This window comes from Acanthopagrus latus, unplaced genomic scaffold (genome assembly GCF_904848185.1).
Source record: "Acanthopagrus latus isolate v.2019 unplaced genomic scaffold, fAcaLat1.1, whole genome shotgun sequence".
NCBI classification, from domain to species: Eukaryota; Metazoa; Chordata; class Actinopteri; order Spariformes; family Sparidae; genus Acanthopagrus; species Acanthopagrus latus.
The window spans coordinates 158620-176738 of record NW_023504083.1 but is presented as its reverse complement, the minus strand read 5'-3'; the positions used below and the strand labels follow the sequence as shown (position 1 = coordinate 176738).

Sequence of the window (18119 nt, the reverse complement as noted above, 5' to 3'; positions counted from 1 at the left end):
TTGACAAGCAACCCGCAGGTCAGGTGGGGCAGGTCAGAAAGTGACAGAGCAGTGTTCTAAGTTATTAATAACACACACACACACACACACACACACACACGCACACACACACACACACACAGGTCATGCTCATAAATTTAAGGGCTATGGCTACAAGCCTATGCTGGTGGCTTATGAGAGCCAATGTTTGAACCATTTAATGTCTGCATATCAAAGGCCGGGGCTGCACAGTGGCCCAGTGGTTAGCACTGCTGCCTCACAGCTAGAAGATCCGCGGTTTGCGTCCCGGTTAGGACGCCTGGGATCTTACTGTGTGGAGTTTGCATGTTCTCCCTGTGCAGCGTAGGTTTTCACCGGGTACTCCGGCTTCCTCCCACAGTCCAAAAACATACTGAGGTTAATTGATTATTCTAAATTGTCCGTAGGTGTGAATGAGAGTGTGCCTGGTTGTTTGTCTCTATGTGTAGCCCTGTGATAGACTGGCGACCTGTCCAGGGTGTCCCCTGCCTTCGCCCTAAGTCAGCTGGGATAGGCTCCAGCCCCCCCGCGACCCTGCAGAGGATTAAGCGGCGTACATATAATGTACAGATAATGGATGGATGGATGGATATCAAAAGCCAAAAACTTGAATAGATAGTCCATTCTTTGAAGTACGCCTAATGAAAACATTTGTCAAGATTTAAGACTGGTCCATGTTCTTTTTGATAGTAACATGGACCAAGACTGTCTGAACACTGACAATTAAAGACTTGCAAATAAATAATGACTGTAACTTAAATTAATCTACCATTGTGAATGCAGGAAAGTGAGCAGGCTCTAGGGGTGATTGCACTGTTCTTTTAAGGAGAAGTACTTTTGGTCAAGCAACTTTTTCCTATCGAGCGGCAAATTCTTGGAACTCCACACCAAGTGCCTGATCTACCCACTATTGCTTCATTTTCCAAGCATCTTAAACTTTGGAAAATCAAACCTGTTGCCACTAATTGTGATCATTTTTAACTTGTCCACTGCTGCTGATTTGTTGTGTGTTATTATCTATTGTATATTATAATGTTTAATTTTTACATGTCCACATAGTTGGGTACTCACAAATTATAACTTATAATAATGAATTATTGTAGTATGTAATAAGTCTGCAATTCTATCATCTTTTATTCTTAGGCAGTAGAGCAATGTGCAATTCAACAAGCACTTTATATTTCTGTTCTAGTTCTCTCTGTATTATAAAATTACCATTGTTGGTATTTAATTATTGTAAAATGTATTGAGAATTGTGCAATTAAAATAGCACTTTATATCTAGTGTGCAATTGGGCAAGTTGCAATATAATACGCATTAAACACGTAACTTTGCATGAAAAAAATGCTACATCGACACGTTTGACAATCTAGCGGACTCAATTTTTAAGGTAGCGCAAAACCAGCGGTATTATATGAATCTTGAGATTTCAACGAATCCATTGACACCAAATACATCATGCTTGCTGACCGGGTAAGGAGTGAAAAGTTGTTGCTGTTTTACCGCGAAGTGACTATAGACCTTTATTTAAGCTGGCATGTGGTGCAGCTAATTATGTTGGAGTATCATGCTACATAAGAGGAAAAAAATACAAGAGGGACACTTTTGACAATATAGCGGACTGAGCTTTAAAACTACTGCGAAACCATCATATATCTTGAGATTTCAATGAATTCATCGATACAAAATACATCATGCTGACTTACCGGGAAAGGGGTGAAAAGTTCTGCCAAAGTTGTAGCCTGTCAGTGCGTCTTCTTTGTTCTGATTGGCAGAGTGGTGGTGCATACCCATTCATTCATTTATTTGCAGCAACAAATCATCAACAATTACATCACACTTAATTGAAAGGCCGTTTATTTAAAATAATGTAACATAATGTAACATTGGGAATTTTTCTGTTACTTACGGTAGCCTACATGGCAATTCTCACTTTCCTGCATTCACAATGGTAGATTAATTTAAGTTACAGTCATTATTTATTTGCAAGACTTTAATTGTCAGTGTTCAGACAGTCTTGGTCCATGTTACTATCAAAAAGAACATGGACCAGTCTTAAATCTTGACAAATGTTTTCATTAGGCGTACTTCAAAGAATGGACTATCTATTCAAGTTTTTGGCTTTTGATATCCATCCATCCATCCATTATCTGTACATTATATGTACGCCGCTTAATCCTCTGCAGGGTCGCGGGGGGGCTGGAGCGTATCCCAGCTGACTTAGGGCGAAGGCAGGGGACACCCTGGACAGGTCGCCAGTCTATCACAGGGCTACACATAGAGACAAACAACCAGGCACACTCTCATTCACACCTACGGACAATTTAGAATAATCAATTAACCTCAGTATGTTTTTGGACTGTGGGAGGAAGCCGGAGTACCCGGTGAAAACCTACGCTGCACAGGGAGAACATACAAACTCCACACAGAAAGATCCCAGGCGTCCTAACCGGGACGCAAACCACGGATCTTCTAGCTTAAATGGTTCAAACATCGGCTCTCATAAGCCACCAGCATAGGCTTGTAGCCATAGCTCTTAAAATTATGAGCATGACCTGTGTGTGTGTGTGTGTGTGTGTGTGTGTGTGTGTGTTATTAATAACTTAGAACACTGCTCTGTCACTTTCTGACCTGCCCCACCTGACCTGCAGGTTGCTTGTCAACATTCAGTCACTATTGGCAGGTTTATAAGTAAACAAATAAACAACAACAACCACAAAGATCATTATTTTGTCTCATATTACATTTGTGGGAAGTTATTACATTTACAGATTTTCACTTTCCCACATATGTAATAATTTCCTGCAAATGTAATAGTTATTACATTTGCAGGAAATTCAGTATTACGTTTGCAGTAGGCAAATTTTTTTACGTTTGTGGGAAATTTATTACATTTGCGGGATTATTACATTCAAAGCTGCAGATTTGTATTACGTTTGTGGTTTATTACGTTTGTGGGCAGTTATTACGTTTGCGGGTGTAACAGGCGTGGCCTACACCAAATAATTCAGCTGGATGCAGGGAACATGGAGATATAAGGTTTATCAATGTGTGACACAGTATGTGTGAGTTATGGGCCAAAAACTCTTCAATTGGAAAATAGCGCCACCTGCTGGTCATTTTTGGTGTGTAAGTTGCAGGGGCTAGTCTATACCACCTCTATGAATTTCATTCCCATAAGTGTTATGGTGTGGTCACAAGGCCAAAAATAAAATTAAACTGGCACCAGAGCGCCACCTAATGGCCGATTGATAAGCATTTTGTGAGATATGCTCAAGAGGCCAGTGGCAATAAGTATACCAAGTTTGGTGTCAATCCGCCCAACCGATGTGGAGATATAAACTATTAGAATTTAAAGAGCGCCACCTTGTGGTCATCGCCTAGACTTTTGGACACATGCTCATTAAGTCATGTCAAAGTATAATCTTAAGTTCCATGTCATTTGGACACACCGTTGTGGAAATATCCAACACTTCCTGTTTGGCAGGAAATCTGCAGGAAGTTGTTATTTAATAACGTGAGTATTGTTTGGCCTTTCAAAATTCTTTTAATAACTTTTTGTCAGGAGGGTCCACAGATGCTGTGTGCCAAGTTTCCACCTTGAAGAAGGTGTTTCTGAATAATTTGGTGGCCTGCTCCCGCTGGCATTAACCCTCATATTGTGTTCCGGTCAAATCTGACTGATTTAAAAGTGTTATCTCTGAAAAATGTACTTATATTGATCAGACTGACCTAAGAGTCCATGACTTTGTCCACAAAGAGGATTTCAACACACTAAATAAATAGTATTTATTAACATACAATTTTGTGTATTTTATTCAACTTTTGTACACTCTTGGTGTTCCCGGTCAAAAATGACCAGTCATTAGAAATGAATGGGGGAGCCTACATTTAGTGTAAAAAACTGATCTCAGGTACATCCTCATTTGTCATATGGACACACACACACATGCCAACACACACACACACACACACACACACACACACACACACACACACACACACACACACACACACACTCAAATCCCTAACTGATGTTGAGTCGTGCATTTTACAGGTCGAGAACTGTCATGATAAGCAGGGGAGTAATTATGAAATCATGTATTTATCAAGTATTTTATGAAATAACTTCCAAATTACCACAATAATGAACTCAGGATGTCTAAAAGAAATCATCTGAACAGACTTTAGCAACATATTAGTCATTTTAATGCTATATTACTGCAGGGCACCGGTTGTGATTTAGCACATTTAGCAATAAACCATGTTTAAAAAACTAGGTGAATTTTTAATGTTACTTCTCATCAGATTTACAGCAATATTTGTGAACTTTGTGATATTCAGTTCTCTTGTTAAAATATAATTTCAAAGTTCAATCTAAATGTTAAATATTCTCTGTCTCTTTGGGTCTTTCAGGGTCAGACTGAGGTTTTAACAACTTGCAACAGAGAATCTGCAAATGAATAAATTGAACATATAAAATACATAACAAAGAAAGTTTGAACTGGCTGGAAGCAGGTGGCTTGAAACTACAAATAACTCCTGTAAACACAAGCATCATATTCAGGAAGTGCAGATGCTCAGTGGAATCTACCAGTAAGAGTCTGACATCATTACAGACATGGTTCCCACACAGAGAGACAGTTCTGTTAAATAATAAGATCTGTTTTGTTACCAAAAGTTGGAGAGAAGAGTTTGGAGTTTCCCTCGAGGATTTCCAAAGTCATGTCTGAATATTCAACTGATTCTGAGGATCAAAAGGTGACCTCTCACCAGATTTCAGAGACAGACTTCTTAGACAGGACTTGTGTTTCTGGATACAAAACTAATCTTATTATTTAACAAAATGGTCTGTAGGAATATTTTCTGTCAGACTCTGAGAATAACAACCTCAGACTGTCAGAGACAAAAACACTTCTAGAGGACTGAAGTTTGACAGACTGAGTTGCCCATAAGGATCACACTGCAGTTGTGTCATGGCTGCCAGCTGAGGAGATCAACTGGACGGATCAAAATATTCATGAAGTATAAATCATTTGTATATCAAACATGTAAATATAGGTCCAGGTTAAAAAGATCCAGAATTCCCCTTAAACTTCGAAAAAGCTCAGACAAGTAAACGCTCCTTACAGAAAAACTCTCTGTACTGTGTCCGCTAACAAATCATTGAATAAAGACCAGAAAGACATTTTGTTGTTTGTGAATTCTTTATTAGACAAACTGTCGACACAACACTGGAGGTGACACACAGAGTCCCTGAAACCTCTGCTGGAAAGACAGGATAGAAGAAGAGTTGAGAGGTCTGAGGACGGGATCGAATCATCACAGTGTTTGTTGATGAAACATAGACAGATAAACTTCATTCACAGGTGTCTTTCAGCTCAGAGGAACCTTCAGAACTGCAAATGATTGAACACAAGAAAGTCATTTGCTTGTTTGTGAATTTAAAATGGGATGAACTGTCACCACAACAGGACCTCTGATTTACATCCAAACACAACTTCAACATATTCAAATAGAACACATTCAGTTTCCTCAACAACACAAACACTCAACAAAACACAAAAATAGCTGTGAGAACATTTACAATGATCGTACTTGTGTTTCTTTAACGTGCCACACCGGGTGAATGTTTCCTCACAAGCGCTGCAGCAGAAGTATTTCTTTCCTGTGTGCACGGCCATGTGTCGGGTCAGACTTCTATTATGTCTAAATTCATTATTTAATTATTTTCAACATTCAGAGCAAAGAAATGTTTTTTCTCCTTTGTGAGTCCTGATGTGTGTGATAAGATGTTGCTGTCAGCTGAATCTTTAACCACATTAACGACAACTTTGTGATGTCTATCCTTTGTGAGTCCTGATGTGTGTGGTAACATGTTGCTGTCGGGTAAATCTTTTACCACATTCATGACAAATGAAGGGTTTCTCTCCAGTGTGAATCCTCGTGTGTCTGATAAGATTTTGCTGCTGGCTGAAACTTTTACCACATTCATGACAACAAAAAGGTTTTTCTCCTCTATGAATCCTTCTGTGTCTGTTAAGATAGCGTTGGTAGTTGAATCTTTTACCACAGTCACAACAACTAAACTGTTTCTCTCCTGTCTGAATCCTCTTACAAATCCTCAGTTTTGAGTTTTTGCTCGATCTTTCACCACAGTCAGAGGAAGTAAACTCTTCCTTGTCAGTACCACATCCTGCACCACTTACAGCGACGTCAATGTTTTTCTGAGAGTTCAAACTTGACTGAGGTTCTTTGGTCTCACTCCAAACATCATCACTGTCTTCAGCCTGAGGTTCAGGAGAGTCTTCAGCTTGAGGCTCAGGAGAGTCTTCAGGTTCAGGTTCAGGAGAGTCTTCAGGTTCTGGTTAAGGAGAGTCTTCAGCTTGAGGCTCAGGAGAGTCTTCAGGTTCAGGTTCAGGAGAGTCTTCAGGTTCAGGTTCAGGAGAGTCTTCAGGTTCTGGAGAGTCTCCTGTCCTGTCTTCAGTCTCTGACTGTAAATGTCTATCTGAAACTGAGCTCCTGGCTGGTTCTGGTCCACCACAGTCCTGTCTGTCAGCGTCTGTTTCCATGTGTTCAGTTTGTCTTTGACGAAGCTGTGAGGACTGAGGTTTCTCTTCATCATCATCTTCACGCTTCACAGGAACAAGAGTGAATGTGAACTCAGTGATATCAGCTTCGTCCTGATTGGTCCACACTTCCTCCTGTTCATCTTTAATGTGTAGGGGTTCTGGGTCCTGCTGGTCCAGACTGGAGCTCCACTCCTGCTGCTTGGGAGAAACCTTTATCTGAGCAAACAGCAGCTGCTGGACATCTGCAGGACACAGGAGACAAAAACACAAATGTTAGGCTGACAAAGAAAAGTTCACGTCAGGCTGATATTTAGCTAAATACTGGAACGGACAGGTAACCCCACATTGTTCCCCTGAACATCATGAGAAATGTGAAATCTTGATGAATTCAAACAGTGTGAAAGTGTAATACTGTGTTGGAAATGTAATTCTTAAAAAATCAACAATACAATCACAAGTTAAATGTTGATTTTAAGTTCTTTTCTGCACCTAAATTTTGACACTCTACGCTCCTTGATGAACTCCAATTTCAAATTTCTTGCGCCCACAATAAAGATTTTATGCTGCATTCAGACAGGACAAAGTAAATATTCACGCTGCATTACTCACACTTGTTTGATTGCAGGGTTGTTAACTTTTAATCGTGTCTACTCGCACAACGTGAATAGAAATAACCGTGAACATGTGGCACCCAGCCAGAGTCTGCAGCTTCCAGAGCTACCTGAAGCTAACAGGTGCCCAGTTCTCAGCTGCGTAGCTTCTGTTCATCTGTCTCCACTGAGTGGCAGCTTCTTAACAGGTGTGTTAAAAATAATAGATCTGTCTTCACATATCAGTGTGAACCCAAAACAAAAAGATTCCTCTGTGAGTCGACCACAATGAATAAATCAAAAGGACACTGAGATAACAACATCATAATGCCACCTTGTAAAAAGTCTGAATTCATGCTACCTGAGGCTGTAAATTAACCTCCAGGAGGGACAGTCGAGACTGTTGAGTCCTGATTTTCACTGAGACTTGGCTGAACTCAACCGTCTCGACACCATTTACATGGAGGGGCTAACATCATTCTGGGCGGTCAGGAGCTGCACTCTCAGGGGTAAAACTCAGGCTGCTGGAGTGAATATACATAAATAACTACTGGTACAAATCCCACAATAGTCTCTAGTCACTGCTGTCCTACACTAAATCCCTGACTGTTACATGTGGCCCTCTCTACATACCCAGGGAATGTACTGTGGTTTGATCATGGCAGTACACGTTTCCCCAGTGAAGACACTGAGGAGGTGTTGAACACTCAGTACTGCTCCATCAGTGAGCTACAGTCCACATATTTGTCAGATTTGATCTTCATGTACATGAAGGTGTGTGAGTCTCCTTGTAGAGAAGTGAACAAATAAAAGATGAATCCTCAGAAGTCTTTGTGTTATTGAATAAAGTATCAGACAGAACAACAGAGAATAACAGTGGATCTATTTCAGCTGAAAGGTCAGCGCTCTGCACACCAGGGTGTTCTGGGTGAGTCTGACAAGAGCTACAGAGAAAGTCACAGTTTATAGAAAATGATGATTCAACAGAACTGAGGTTCTGGTTTAAGATGCTCTGAACAGAAAGGTAACAGTCATATGTGAGGTTAAAGCAGGGGGGCCACGGCTCCTTCAGAAGTCTCACAGTGTCTGAAGTTGAGATTCGATGGGTCTTAAATATTTTTGGTCTCATTGATGAGAAGATTTCTCTGTCTGACCGAAGAGGAAGAAGGTTTTTCCGGCGGTATGTCAAACTGAAGCTAGCTGGCAGCATCTCACTCTCCGGCTCCTCCTCCGGTTCACAGCAGCTGCAAATAAAACCTGAGTTTTGACCTGCAGTTTCCCTTTTTAATACACCGAGCTGCTGGGCTGTTGCAGTCCCTCCTGACCAGCCGGCCGCTGCTCTTCTGGGATCATCCTCCTCCTCTGGAGCCTCTCTTCACTGCTGGAGTCTCTGTGAGGCCACTTGTGTAGATTACAGCTTCAGAACCTCAGTAAACCCTGAATCTGCCTTTATTATAACACCAGGAGCAAAGCTTGCTGGATCAGCTGGGTTCAGTCCATTTTACTGACAGAAGTTTTAAGCAAAAAAAATTGAGTTACTGGTCAAAAATGATGAAACATTTTTCATTAAAGATGATGAGATATAAAACAAATGTGAACAAAGACACATGGAGCTGTTGACAGGACTTATGCAGCAAGAAACCTTTGAACCATCAGAGTACCACACAGTTAAAATATGAAGGAACGTCCATTTATTCATTGATTAAATCATCTTTTATTCTAAAAGCTTACAGCAATAACTAGTTTATGCATTATATGTATATATATTTGACTTTTGCTGAGTATTTCCATGGAAGGTCTGAAGTTTCTAACTGTGGTCAGATGCCAGTAACGTTCTGGAGCTGTAAATAAACGACTTCAGATTAATGAGGATGTTTTAGTGTTTCTCTTTATCTTGTGACATTTGTGAATTTGTTCCCTTATATCACTTTTATCATGTATTCTGTAGGAGAGATGGAGACAGTTGAGTCATGTCATCAGTTTCATGTATAACTGCTCCCTCCCTGATCTTGCATGTGAATTTTCCTGGCTGTGAGACGAAGTTTGCAGATTTTAGAGGCAAAACATTGTCAGGTAACAAAGTCAGTTTCAGGATCAAGTCTATACTTTGATTAGCACTGATACTGTTGATGACTGAATCAGGGAACTTGTGTTAGTTTAAAGAGAGGAGGTTGTTACGTAAAATATGAGTCATTTCATCAGTTCTAATTTCAAACAACCATGCTGATACAGCGAGCTAAACAATAGCTGACGGGGGTGGGGACGGTTGTAACACCTCATAAGAAAATGTTACAACTATCCTGAATCACAATCCACATATTTTCTCTGTCCTACTCCTTTTTATTTCAGTATGCAGAGACAGTGGGTGAGGAAAATGAATAGGGGGGTCTTCACATGTACCTAAAGCTCCATCAGATGAAGTGAGGCAGGGTAAAACTGTCAGGTCAGTCACCAAAGACTCCATCTGCCATGTGACACTGAGGTGGTAGGTACTGCAAGAAACCAAAACCTCAGAGAACCAGATTCAAGAAATGTGCCCAGTGTGGGATCATCGTCACAGCAGTCATTAAGTCTCTGATGCACAGCAAATTACAGACCCAAAGAAAAGTATAAATTGTAGTTCTTGGCCCACAAATAAGTTCACCCCTGGAAAACCTCCATACATCTGTCAGCACTGTGACTCTGATCCCTCTGATTAGATGGATAACACACACAGATACACACTCAGGTTCATGTTTCATCATTTAAGACAGACACAGTGTGCATGTTTGCTGCTTTACTAACTGTCAAACATCTTCCTGTGAGTTTATGTGGACTATGAGCTACTTCTGACCTCCTGGTTCCATTTTTATGTGTGTAACACTCGTAGGTATTGTCACAAAATGCTCTTTAGGAAAGTTCTTCTAACGTTAGGTTACCCACCACTGACACTGTTCTTCATTTAGCCTTCAGTGATGAGTTGTATCTTTTAATGAAGTGCAGGAAGATGCTTTAGTGTTGCCACATGCACAATAAACCTGTATAGATGCACATTTTGTGGTGTGGTCTCAGTTTTTAGTTCTTCAGTCTCACTGTGTTACTCCCCTGATCTAGAGGAATCAGAGACACAGCATGATGTGCTTCTCCTCGTTCTTCCCACTGCAGAGAAGGCCAGTGTCACAGGAACTTATAAATCAAGGGAGCAGTTTTATTTTTGCTTCAGAGGGAGAGAAGGTCAAAACAACAAACACAAGCATATATCTCCCTGCCTTCCCTATACCAATCAGAAGTATTAACAAAAAGACTAAATCTTACCTAACTCCCTAAATAAGGAAAAACAGGAGAACAAGGGTTAAAGAAAAGGCTTCTCCCTCCTACTGGGCTACCACACACACTTTTCTACATTCACAAATTTACAACAAACTCAGACTGACAATTACATGTTTCACAAAACACAAACACAGAATCCTAGTAACTAGACACTGGTCCCAGTTGGATGTGGGTGAATGGTTGGAGAGGGAGGCTGCAGTCAGCTGGAGGTTCAAAAAGGCTGTTGATCATAAAGAGGAACATGTGATCAGCTGTTTAACACCATCACATCGATCCAGATGTGACTGATTAATCAGAAATGTCTTTTATTTTCTTACTTTTTATGGTTTATTGTCTTCATTAATAAAGTGCTGCAGCCTGCTGGGCGGACATTTTGTGTGTTATTCTCTATAACATGGTGTTAAAATGTCACCAGACAGACAGAATCTAATCTCAGGTAAATATACTGAAGTATATTCAGTACTTTCAGATTATTTGTATGAATATAAGAGTTGTTTTTAATCTGACTGTTCATCAAATAATTGAATTTTAAAAAGTGCTGATTCAGCTCTGAGGCAGCATGTAATCTGTAAAGTAACTAAAACAGTGTTTTCAATAAATGCAGTGGAGTAAAAAGTATGTATTTGCAGAAATCCTCCAGTAAAGTACAAATACCTCAGAAGTGTACTGAGGTCCAGCAGTGGAAACGTTGTCAGAGGTAATAATCCTGCTGTGCTCATGTCGCCCTCTGGTGGTTGTTTACCAGAACATCAGCGATGAACTCTGATGACACTTCAAATATGAAAGAATGTCCATTTATTCATTCATTTATTCATCTTTTTTTGGTAAAAGCCTACAGCAATAACAAGTATATGCAATATGTGTATATGTATTTCACTTTTGAATTTCACTTAAATTCCATATAAAGTGGCATTAAAAGCTGTTAAATAGTGTTAAATGTGAGGTGTTTCTATGTGTAGACACTCTGTCAAGGTAATGATACATGTTGTTACTGCAGAGACCTGCTGTCTCTACATCTGAGGTTGTATTTACACTTTACTGTCAGAGTTCAAAGGATCTAAACCACCATGTGACATCACTCTGACATCACTCTGACATCACTGATCAACAGTCATCAATAGTGAGTGTGTAGACTGTGTATGAGAGTCAGAATGAAGAAGAAGCTGATGAAGCGTCCTCCTGTCTTCATCCGTCCTCCATCAGCTCCTTCACCTCCATTTAGTCTCTGATCCAAAGTCTCATCAGATCAATAATCAAAGATTGACCAAGAGACTTATCAAACAAACTGATCAGCCATCAGAGGAGTCGGATCAGTGGAGCTGCTTCTGTTCCTGATGTTCCCTGCAGAGGAGACAGAGGACAGTTAGAGAGAGACAAGCAGCCAATCAGAGACAAGCAGCCAATCAGAGACAAGCAGCCAACCAACCAGAGACAAGCAGCCAACCAGAGACAAGCTGCCAACCAGAGACAAGCAGCCAACCGGAGACAAGCAGCCAACCAGAGACAAGCAGCCAATCAGAGACAAGCAGCCAATCAGAGACAGACACTCAGATCTCTGTTCTGTATCTTCATACTGACCTTTGACTTTGAGCTCCACTCTTTTCACTCTCAGGGTGTCTCCATCCTTGGTGTAGACTGTACACCAGTATTCTCCTGTGTCTGTCTCTTTGGGGTGTTTCAGGGTCAGACTGAGGTCTCCAGTCTTCAGCAGGTCTTTCTTCATCTCTGTTTGGTCTTTGTAATCCTGGTGCTGTTGTCCAGGCTGGTCAGATCTGTTCTCATACATGTGGACTGTCCTGATTGAGCAGGACCACTTCACTGAAGCGTCCTCAGGCAGGTCAGGTGTAGTTCTGAATGGTAGCTGGACAGACTCCGCCCCCTCCTCCACCTCCATCTGACAGTCTGAGAGGAAACAAAGCACAACATCAGCTGTTCAGACAGCAGCAGCAGTTTTGAATAACTTTATTGACTGATTACAGAGTAGCAGAGAAAGCTGAAGGACAGAACCAGGTGAGACCAGCAGGTAACAGGGGACAGAACCACAGGAAGTAAAACCGGGTTTTCCAGGTGTTGGACATGATCAGAGTCCTGATGGTGTTGTGATGTTTTGTCCCTGTGGTCTTCACAGTAATGTCTCATCTCAGTGTTCAACTGCTAGTTGTTGCTTCTCTTTGTCACTTTCACATTTCTGGACGTCAAATTTAACATTTTCTTTGATCAACTTCTTCAACAGGAAGTGAAGATTTGTTGACTCAGCTGAGAACTGATCATCAATCAATAACTGATACAAACTATCAAAGCTGCATTTCTTTGTTCTCAGTGATGAAAAGATTTGTTGTTTCTTTACTTTTCTTTACTTTTTCAATACTGTCAACTCTGATTGGAAATCAATCAGCTGATTGATGTCAGTCAATCAAAAACAACACGGTCAATAAATGAAGATTGACAGAATCTAAATCATTTCAGTCACGTCCAAAGAACAGCTGGTCATCAACAACACAACAGAACACATGTTTATAACACCACACACTGGAAAACTTTACACATCTTTCATCATTCTGTAATAATTCATATCTAGTTTTAAACGAGCTTTCAAAGTTTTTACCAACATGAAAACAGCATCATCATCATCCACAGCCGTCTCTGTTCTGTTTCCACAGTTTGTGGGTTGCAGTGTGCAGAGGTGTAGCAGCTGTACAGAAGGGCGGGGATGGATGTGGTGGTGGTGTTTTTTTAAGAACAATTGTTTTGGGGGGGCTGGTATGTAATAATAATAATAATAATAATAATAATAATAATAATAATAATAATAATAATAATAATAATAATAATAATAATAATATACATGCTGCATATATATATTGCAACTGTACTTATTTTTAACCATTGAATGTTATTTTATACATTCTGATATTTTATCATGTTCTGTCATGGAGTACATCACTTCACTGCTGACAGAAAAGAAAGCTGCTCACTGCCAGTTGCAGCTTCTTATCCGGATCTGCAGTCTTTGTTAAGTTTTTCTCATGATTGCTATTATTAGTACCCATGAAAAATCACAGTTACATATCAGGATGTGATTATTATAGACATATTCAATATTTAACTTTCATGTATGATCACAGTAACAGCGTTACACACATCAGCAGCTGTAAACACATAAAAACATCATGAAGACATCATGTGGTCCCTTTAAACGCTGGTGGAGGTGTGTATGTTGGTAAATAACCAAATAAATGCAGAGTCTAATTTATTTTGAAAAACCATCAAGGAAGAAGATGTGACCACTGACACTGCACATTTTTCTTCTTCGTCTTTTTCACCTGTAGTGCCCAGAAGGATGTCAGAGAATTCACAGAGAAGCTGGAGAAGTTTGTGACATTTGCATCCTGGATTTTTGTGAGGAGGGAATTAAACGCCTGGTCTGTTCAGAGACTGAAACAAAGAAACACACGGCTGTTATTTGGTATTTTACGGCAGTTCCTGCCTCACCAGCACGAGCTGAACAATAAACCTAACGCAGCAAGAGAGGCGGGACTTCAGGCAGAACAGCCAGTCATCAGCCGGTCAGTCCCAAAGCAGCACCAGGAGAGGGAGGAGAGAGGAGGCAGCTGCAGCGAGCAGACACAGAGCGGCCAGAGAAACTCAGATACTGCAGTGAGGCGTTTGTGCAAAACTGCAGATAAACTGCAGAAAAAGTGTTTGTGTTAAAACATCCACATCCTCCTCGGGTGCGACGCCCCTGGCAGTGTGATCAGTCAGCAGCTGCCCAGTGTCAGACCTTAAACTGTCAATCAGCCTCTGCTGTCCATTCTTATGCTCCAGACCAAAGAACAAGTGTGATGGAACATCCATCTGGGCTACAGTCTGGAAGCTGGACCGGACCAGAACCCCCTGAGCTGAGACACCCAGCAGGAAGCTGAAAGAGACTTTTTAACTTCAGGGTCTCAGTCTGGTTCTGGTCTCTGGTGGTCTCAGCTGGGCAGGAGTGCTGCCAGGGATTTAGTACCTATGAAGAGAAATCCAACTGGTCCCTAGTTCAGGCCGGAGAAAACATGTGATGCTGTTTTACATAAAACTGCATTTTACTGATATTTCTGAGTATCATTCCCATATTAGTGAAAAGCACAACATGACAGTTTATTGGTTACTGCTCACTGGCTCCTTCTTGTCCTGCAGCTCTGGATTTGGATCTGGGCTGAATAAATACATATATGAGGCTGTTCGGTTGTTGGGATTTCATCTTCTGATTTCCAGAGAATATAAAGATTTCTCTGATTGTACTGAGAGTTGTATTGAGTCACACAGTCTGCATGCAGCAGGAATGTTCTCCTCTGTTCTGTTTCACTGTGGAACTGTTTAATACATGAAAATCATTCTGACATAAATATGGATTATAGGATATTATTATTATATATGGAGCTGACAGACTGCTGCTGCTGCTGCTGCTGATGATGATGAACTTGACGTACCTGTTAGACTAAATCTTATTTTTATAGTAAAAAAAGAATTAAATGTGACTAGAATGCAGCAGTAATAGTAACACACTGAAACAAACGAGGTAACATGATATCTTTAAATGAAATTGTCTTGTTTGAATAGGTCAGAAATGAAACTGCAGTCTAATGGCAGGTCTGTTTTCTAACATTATTTAACAGAACAACATGTTTATTTTAATGAAACTGCCTGATTGATCACCAGGATCTTACAGTTGGAATTATTCTCCACCTCAGTTCTTGGCTTTCTTTAAACCCTCTGAAAATGATGGAGGATCATCTGGCATTAACATCACTTTAACAGCTTTGAAGATGATTTTAAGCCATAAGCATCACAGAAATCTTCAAACTGAAATGAATCCACTGCACCAAACATGTCATGCTGATTTACATTACTTAAGTCCTATTCACATGGGACTAGTATAACCTGGGGAATTAATAATTGCGTAAGTCGTTTGTGATCTTAATCCCGTGCGAATCTGCCATGTCCGTAATTTGTAAAATAAAAATTCCACCGCAAATTTCCTGCCATATTTCACCAACCACAGAGGTCATGTGATTAGTCCTGTGCGAATCGACATCTCTGTGATTTGGGGTCGTTTTTTGTTTTTCTTAAGGTTTTTTGTGTTTTCCACAACTTTTTCTGCCTTTTTTCCAGTCAGGAGTTATGGAGGCTGCGTTGGGAATTAGAAATGAAAGTTTTGACAGCATTTTGGGTGCAAATCCAGGAGGCTCATCAGAAGAGCGAAATCTCGAAAGATGTTTAGATGGATTACATGCATGGCAGCACGTGGTAAGGAACACTTTTCCATCTTTCAACAGGTTCACCAGTTATTATATTAAAAATATCCATATCTAACCATTGTGCTGCTCCAACAGGGGCTCCGGTGCGATCGACCCGGGGGATCATGTCAGTAAATCTGAGTTAAAACACAAGACTTCACCTGTGTGAATGTGCTGCATGAAACACAGACGTGGTGGGATAATTTCTAAATCACATGAAGTCGTCAGGTTATACTAGTCCCATGTGAATAGGGCTTTAGAATAAAACATAAAGTAAAAACATCATTTGTATTTCAGGCCTTCTGAGGGCTCCTCCCCCATCAGGCCTGGTAATCAGTCCCAGTTTGAGCCCTCAGCTGGTCTCAGAGTTCCTCCACTTCAGACTCCAGAGCTTCTACTGAACTCATCAGGTCTTTGTGACATTCTGAGTGTTCTGCTGACAGAGTTTCCTGATTTGGACTTTTCCAAAATCCCACCACTGTTGTATAGACCCACAGAGAAGCCAACAGGGCTGATAACACAACTGTTAAACACATTAAAATGATGTTTAAAACAATAAAGCGATCCAGCCTGGCCACAGACAGTGAGTTATGTTCAGGTGTGTCCAGGTGTTTTGTCTCTCCACACATCACACAACTCCTGAGCCTCCATGAGGTGAAGCAGACGAGTGTGAGAGGCAGCGTGAGGCTCTGCATGGTTCCTGTCTGACCTGCTGTCCTCAGTACTGTTACAGCCTCCACCCACAAATACATATTCCTCATTATTACATTTATCAATCACTTCATATAAAACATGTAGAAACACCACTCTCTCCACTCCCACAGCCGGAGCATCAGTATTAATAGACACCATCTTTACGTCTTCACACACTGCTCTCACTTTTAACAGACGGCCTTTAATAACTTCTTCACTTTCTACAGACTGAGGAAGAAAGTTTGTGGAAACAAGAAGTCCAGCCCCACAACTGTTACTGGTTTGTGACTGAAGAAGGTTTCAGCAGTCCACTCTGTCCTCCAGTCAGTCTGGTTATCAGCAGTACTGTGTGCCTCTGTACCAAAATAACATCCAGCTTGTTGAGAGAACACAGCCTGAACAGAGACGCTCTTTTCCCATCATCCCTTGCTCCATTTATGTTCAAGCTGCCTATTCTAATGTCTCCCATAGTAAAGAAAAAAGGTGTAAAACAAAAAAGAGTGAACAAAGCAGGGAAAAAAAGTACTAACTATTAACTAACTAATAACTATTTCTTCAGGCGGTCAGTCTCCTGCTCAGTGAAAGTTTTCTCCTCTAGAACTCAGTGTCAGTGTGCGTCTGATCAGTAACCTCCACAACAGCACCTGAACCCGCAGAAACTGGACCAGCTGTACCTGAACCACCAGCCTGTGAACCACCAGAACCTGAACCAGCATCCCCTTGATGCTCAGTCTGTTGTGTGTCCTGTGTGTCCTCTTGTTCTGGACCTGGTGCTGCAGTCTCACCATTACTTGTACCAGCATCCTTTTTCTGTGTTCCGGTCCAGATGAGGCGATCCTCCACTCCACAGCCAAAACATTTCATAAACAGTATAATCAAAATCCTCCACTCTGAACTTCAACATCCAGTCCAGTTCTTCAGAACCATGAAGACCTGCCTTCTGAAGGAGACAAAATGTCTCAGGTGTGGAGATTTACAGCCCAGAGGAATCAGTTGGACTGGAGACATTAACTGTCCGTGTCTCTCCAGTTCTCTCTGCAAGATTTCATTACTAATGAACGGAGGAACTCTGGACAGAATGATGTTTCTGGCTGGATGAACCAGCAGTACCACCTGAACAAAGGTGTCCTGGATCACTACACCTCGTTCAACAACCGTGCCTACTTTTTATCAATGCTGTCCAGAAAAATTTGGGATTTATACGATCATAACCGACTTTTTCTCAGCTTACTGAACTGCAATCCTCCACAGAGCAATTAACAGTCGGACAAAGTTTGACTCCCTGTCTGTGTGTGAGCGTCTCCAGCTGAGGACGATGGATACTGCTATACTAAAACTACAGCACAAAATACTACTGCAGTAATAAATCTAACAAACACACAAACAGACAAAAGACAGAAACACGCTCGCTGAAATGCACATCCACTCTCAGAGAGACTTTTTGACATTTAAAACAACATTTATTTACATAATAAATAATAAAATAATAAATAATATTATAAGGACAAAATCCTGCTTCATTCTCATCTACTTCAACTGGTAAAACTCTCACACACACACACACACACACACAGAGGCTATAATGGGTTAAAAATGAAGGACCGGTGAACCATCTTCCATCAGTGAGCATGAAAGAGTTAAGATTACCGGTCTGGGTT

At 40.9% G+C, this 18119-nt stretch overlaps 1 protein-coding gene across 2 annotated transcripts; it reads right to left on the bottom strand.

Annotated features, from left to right (window-relative positions):
* Positions 1-10348: 10348 nt before the first annotated feature.
* On the bottom strand, positions 10349-12799 carry LOC119016331 (myelin-oligodendrocyte glycoprotein-like). 2 transcript variants are annotated; one of them, XR_005074035.1, is made up of 3 exons: positions 12068-12799; positions 11144-11830; positions 10349-10709 (listed from the first exon to the last, which is right to left on the bottom strand). XR_005074035.1 is itself a non-coding variant. In XM_037092101.1 (2 exons), the coding sequence occupies exons 1-2, from the start codon at positions 12381-12383 to the stop codon at positions 11766-11768; spliced, it is 381 nt and encodes a 126-aa protein (XP_036947996.1). In that variant the 5' UTR covers positions 12384-12799; the 3' UTR covers positions 10728-11765. The 2 variants fall into 2 exon arrangements, 1 of the variants encoding a protein (XP_036947996.1); XM_037092101.1 differs by lacking the exon at positions 10349-10709 and having other exon boundaries at positions 10728-11830.
* Positions 12800-18119: the final 5320 nt, after the last annotated feature.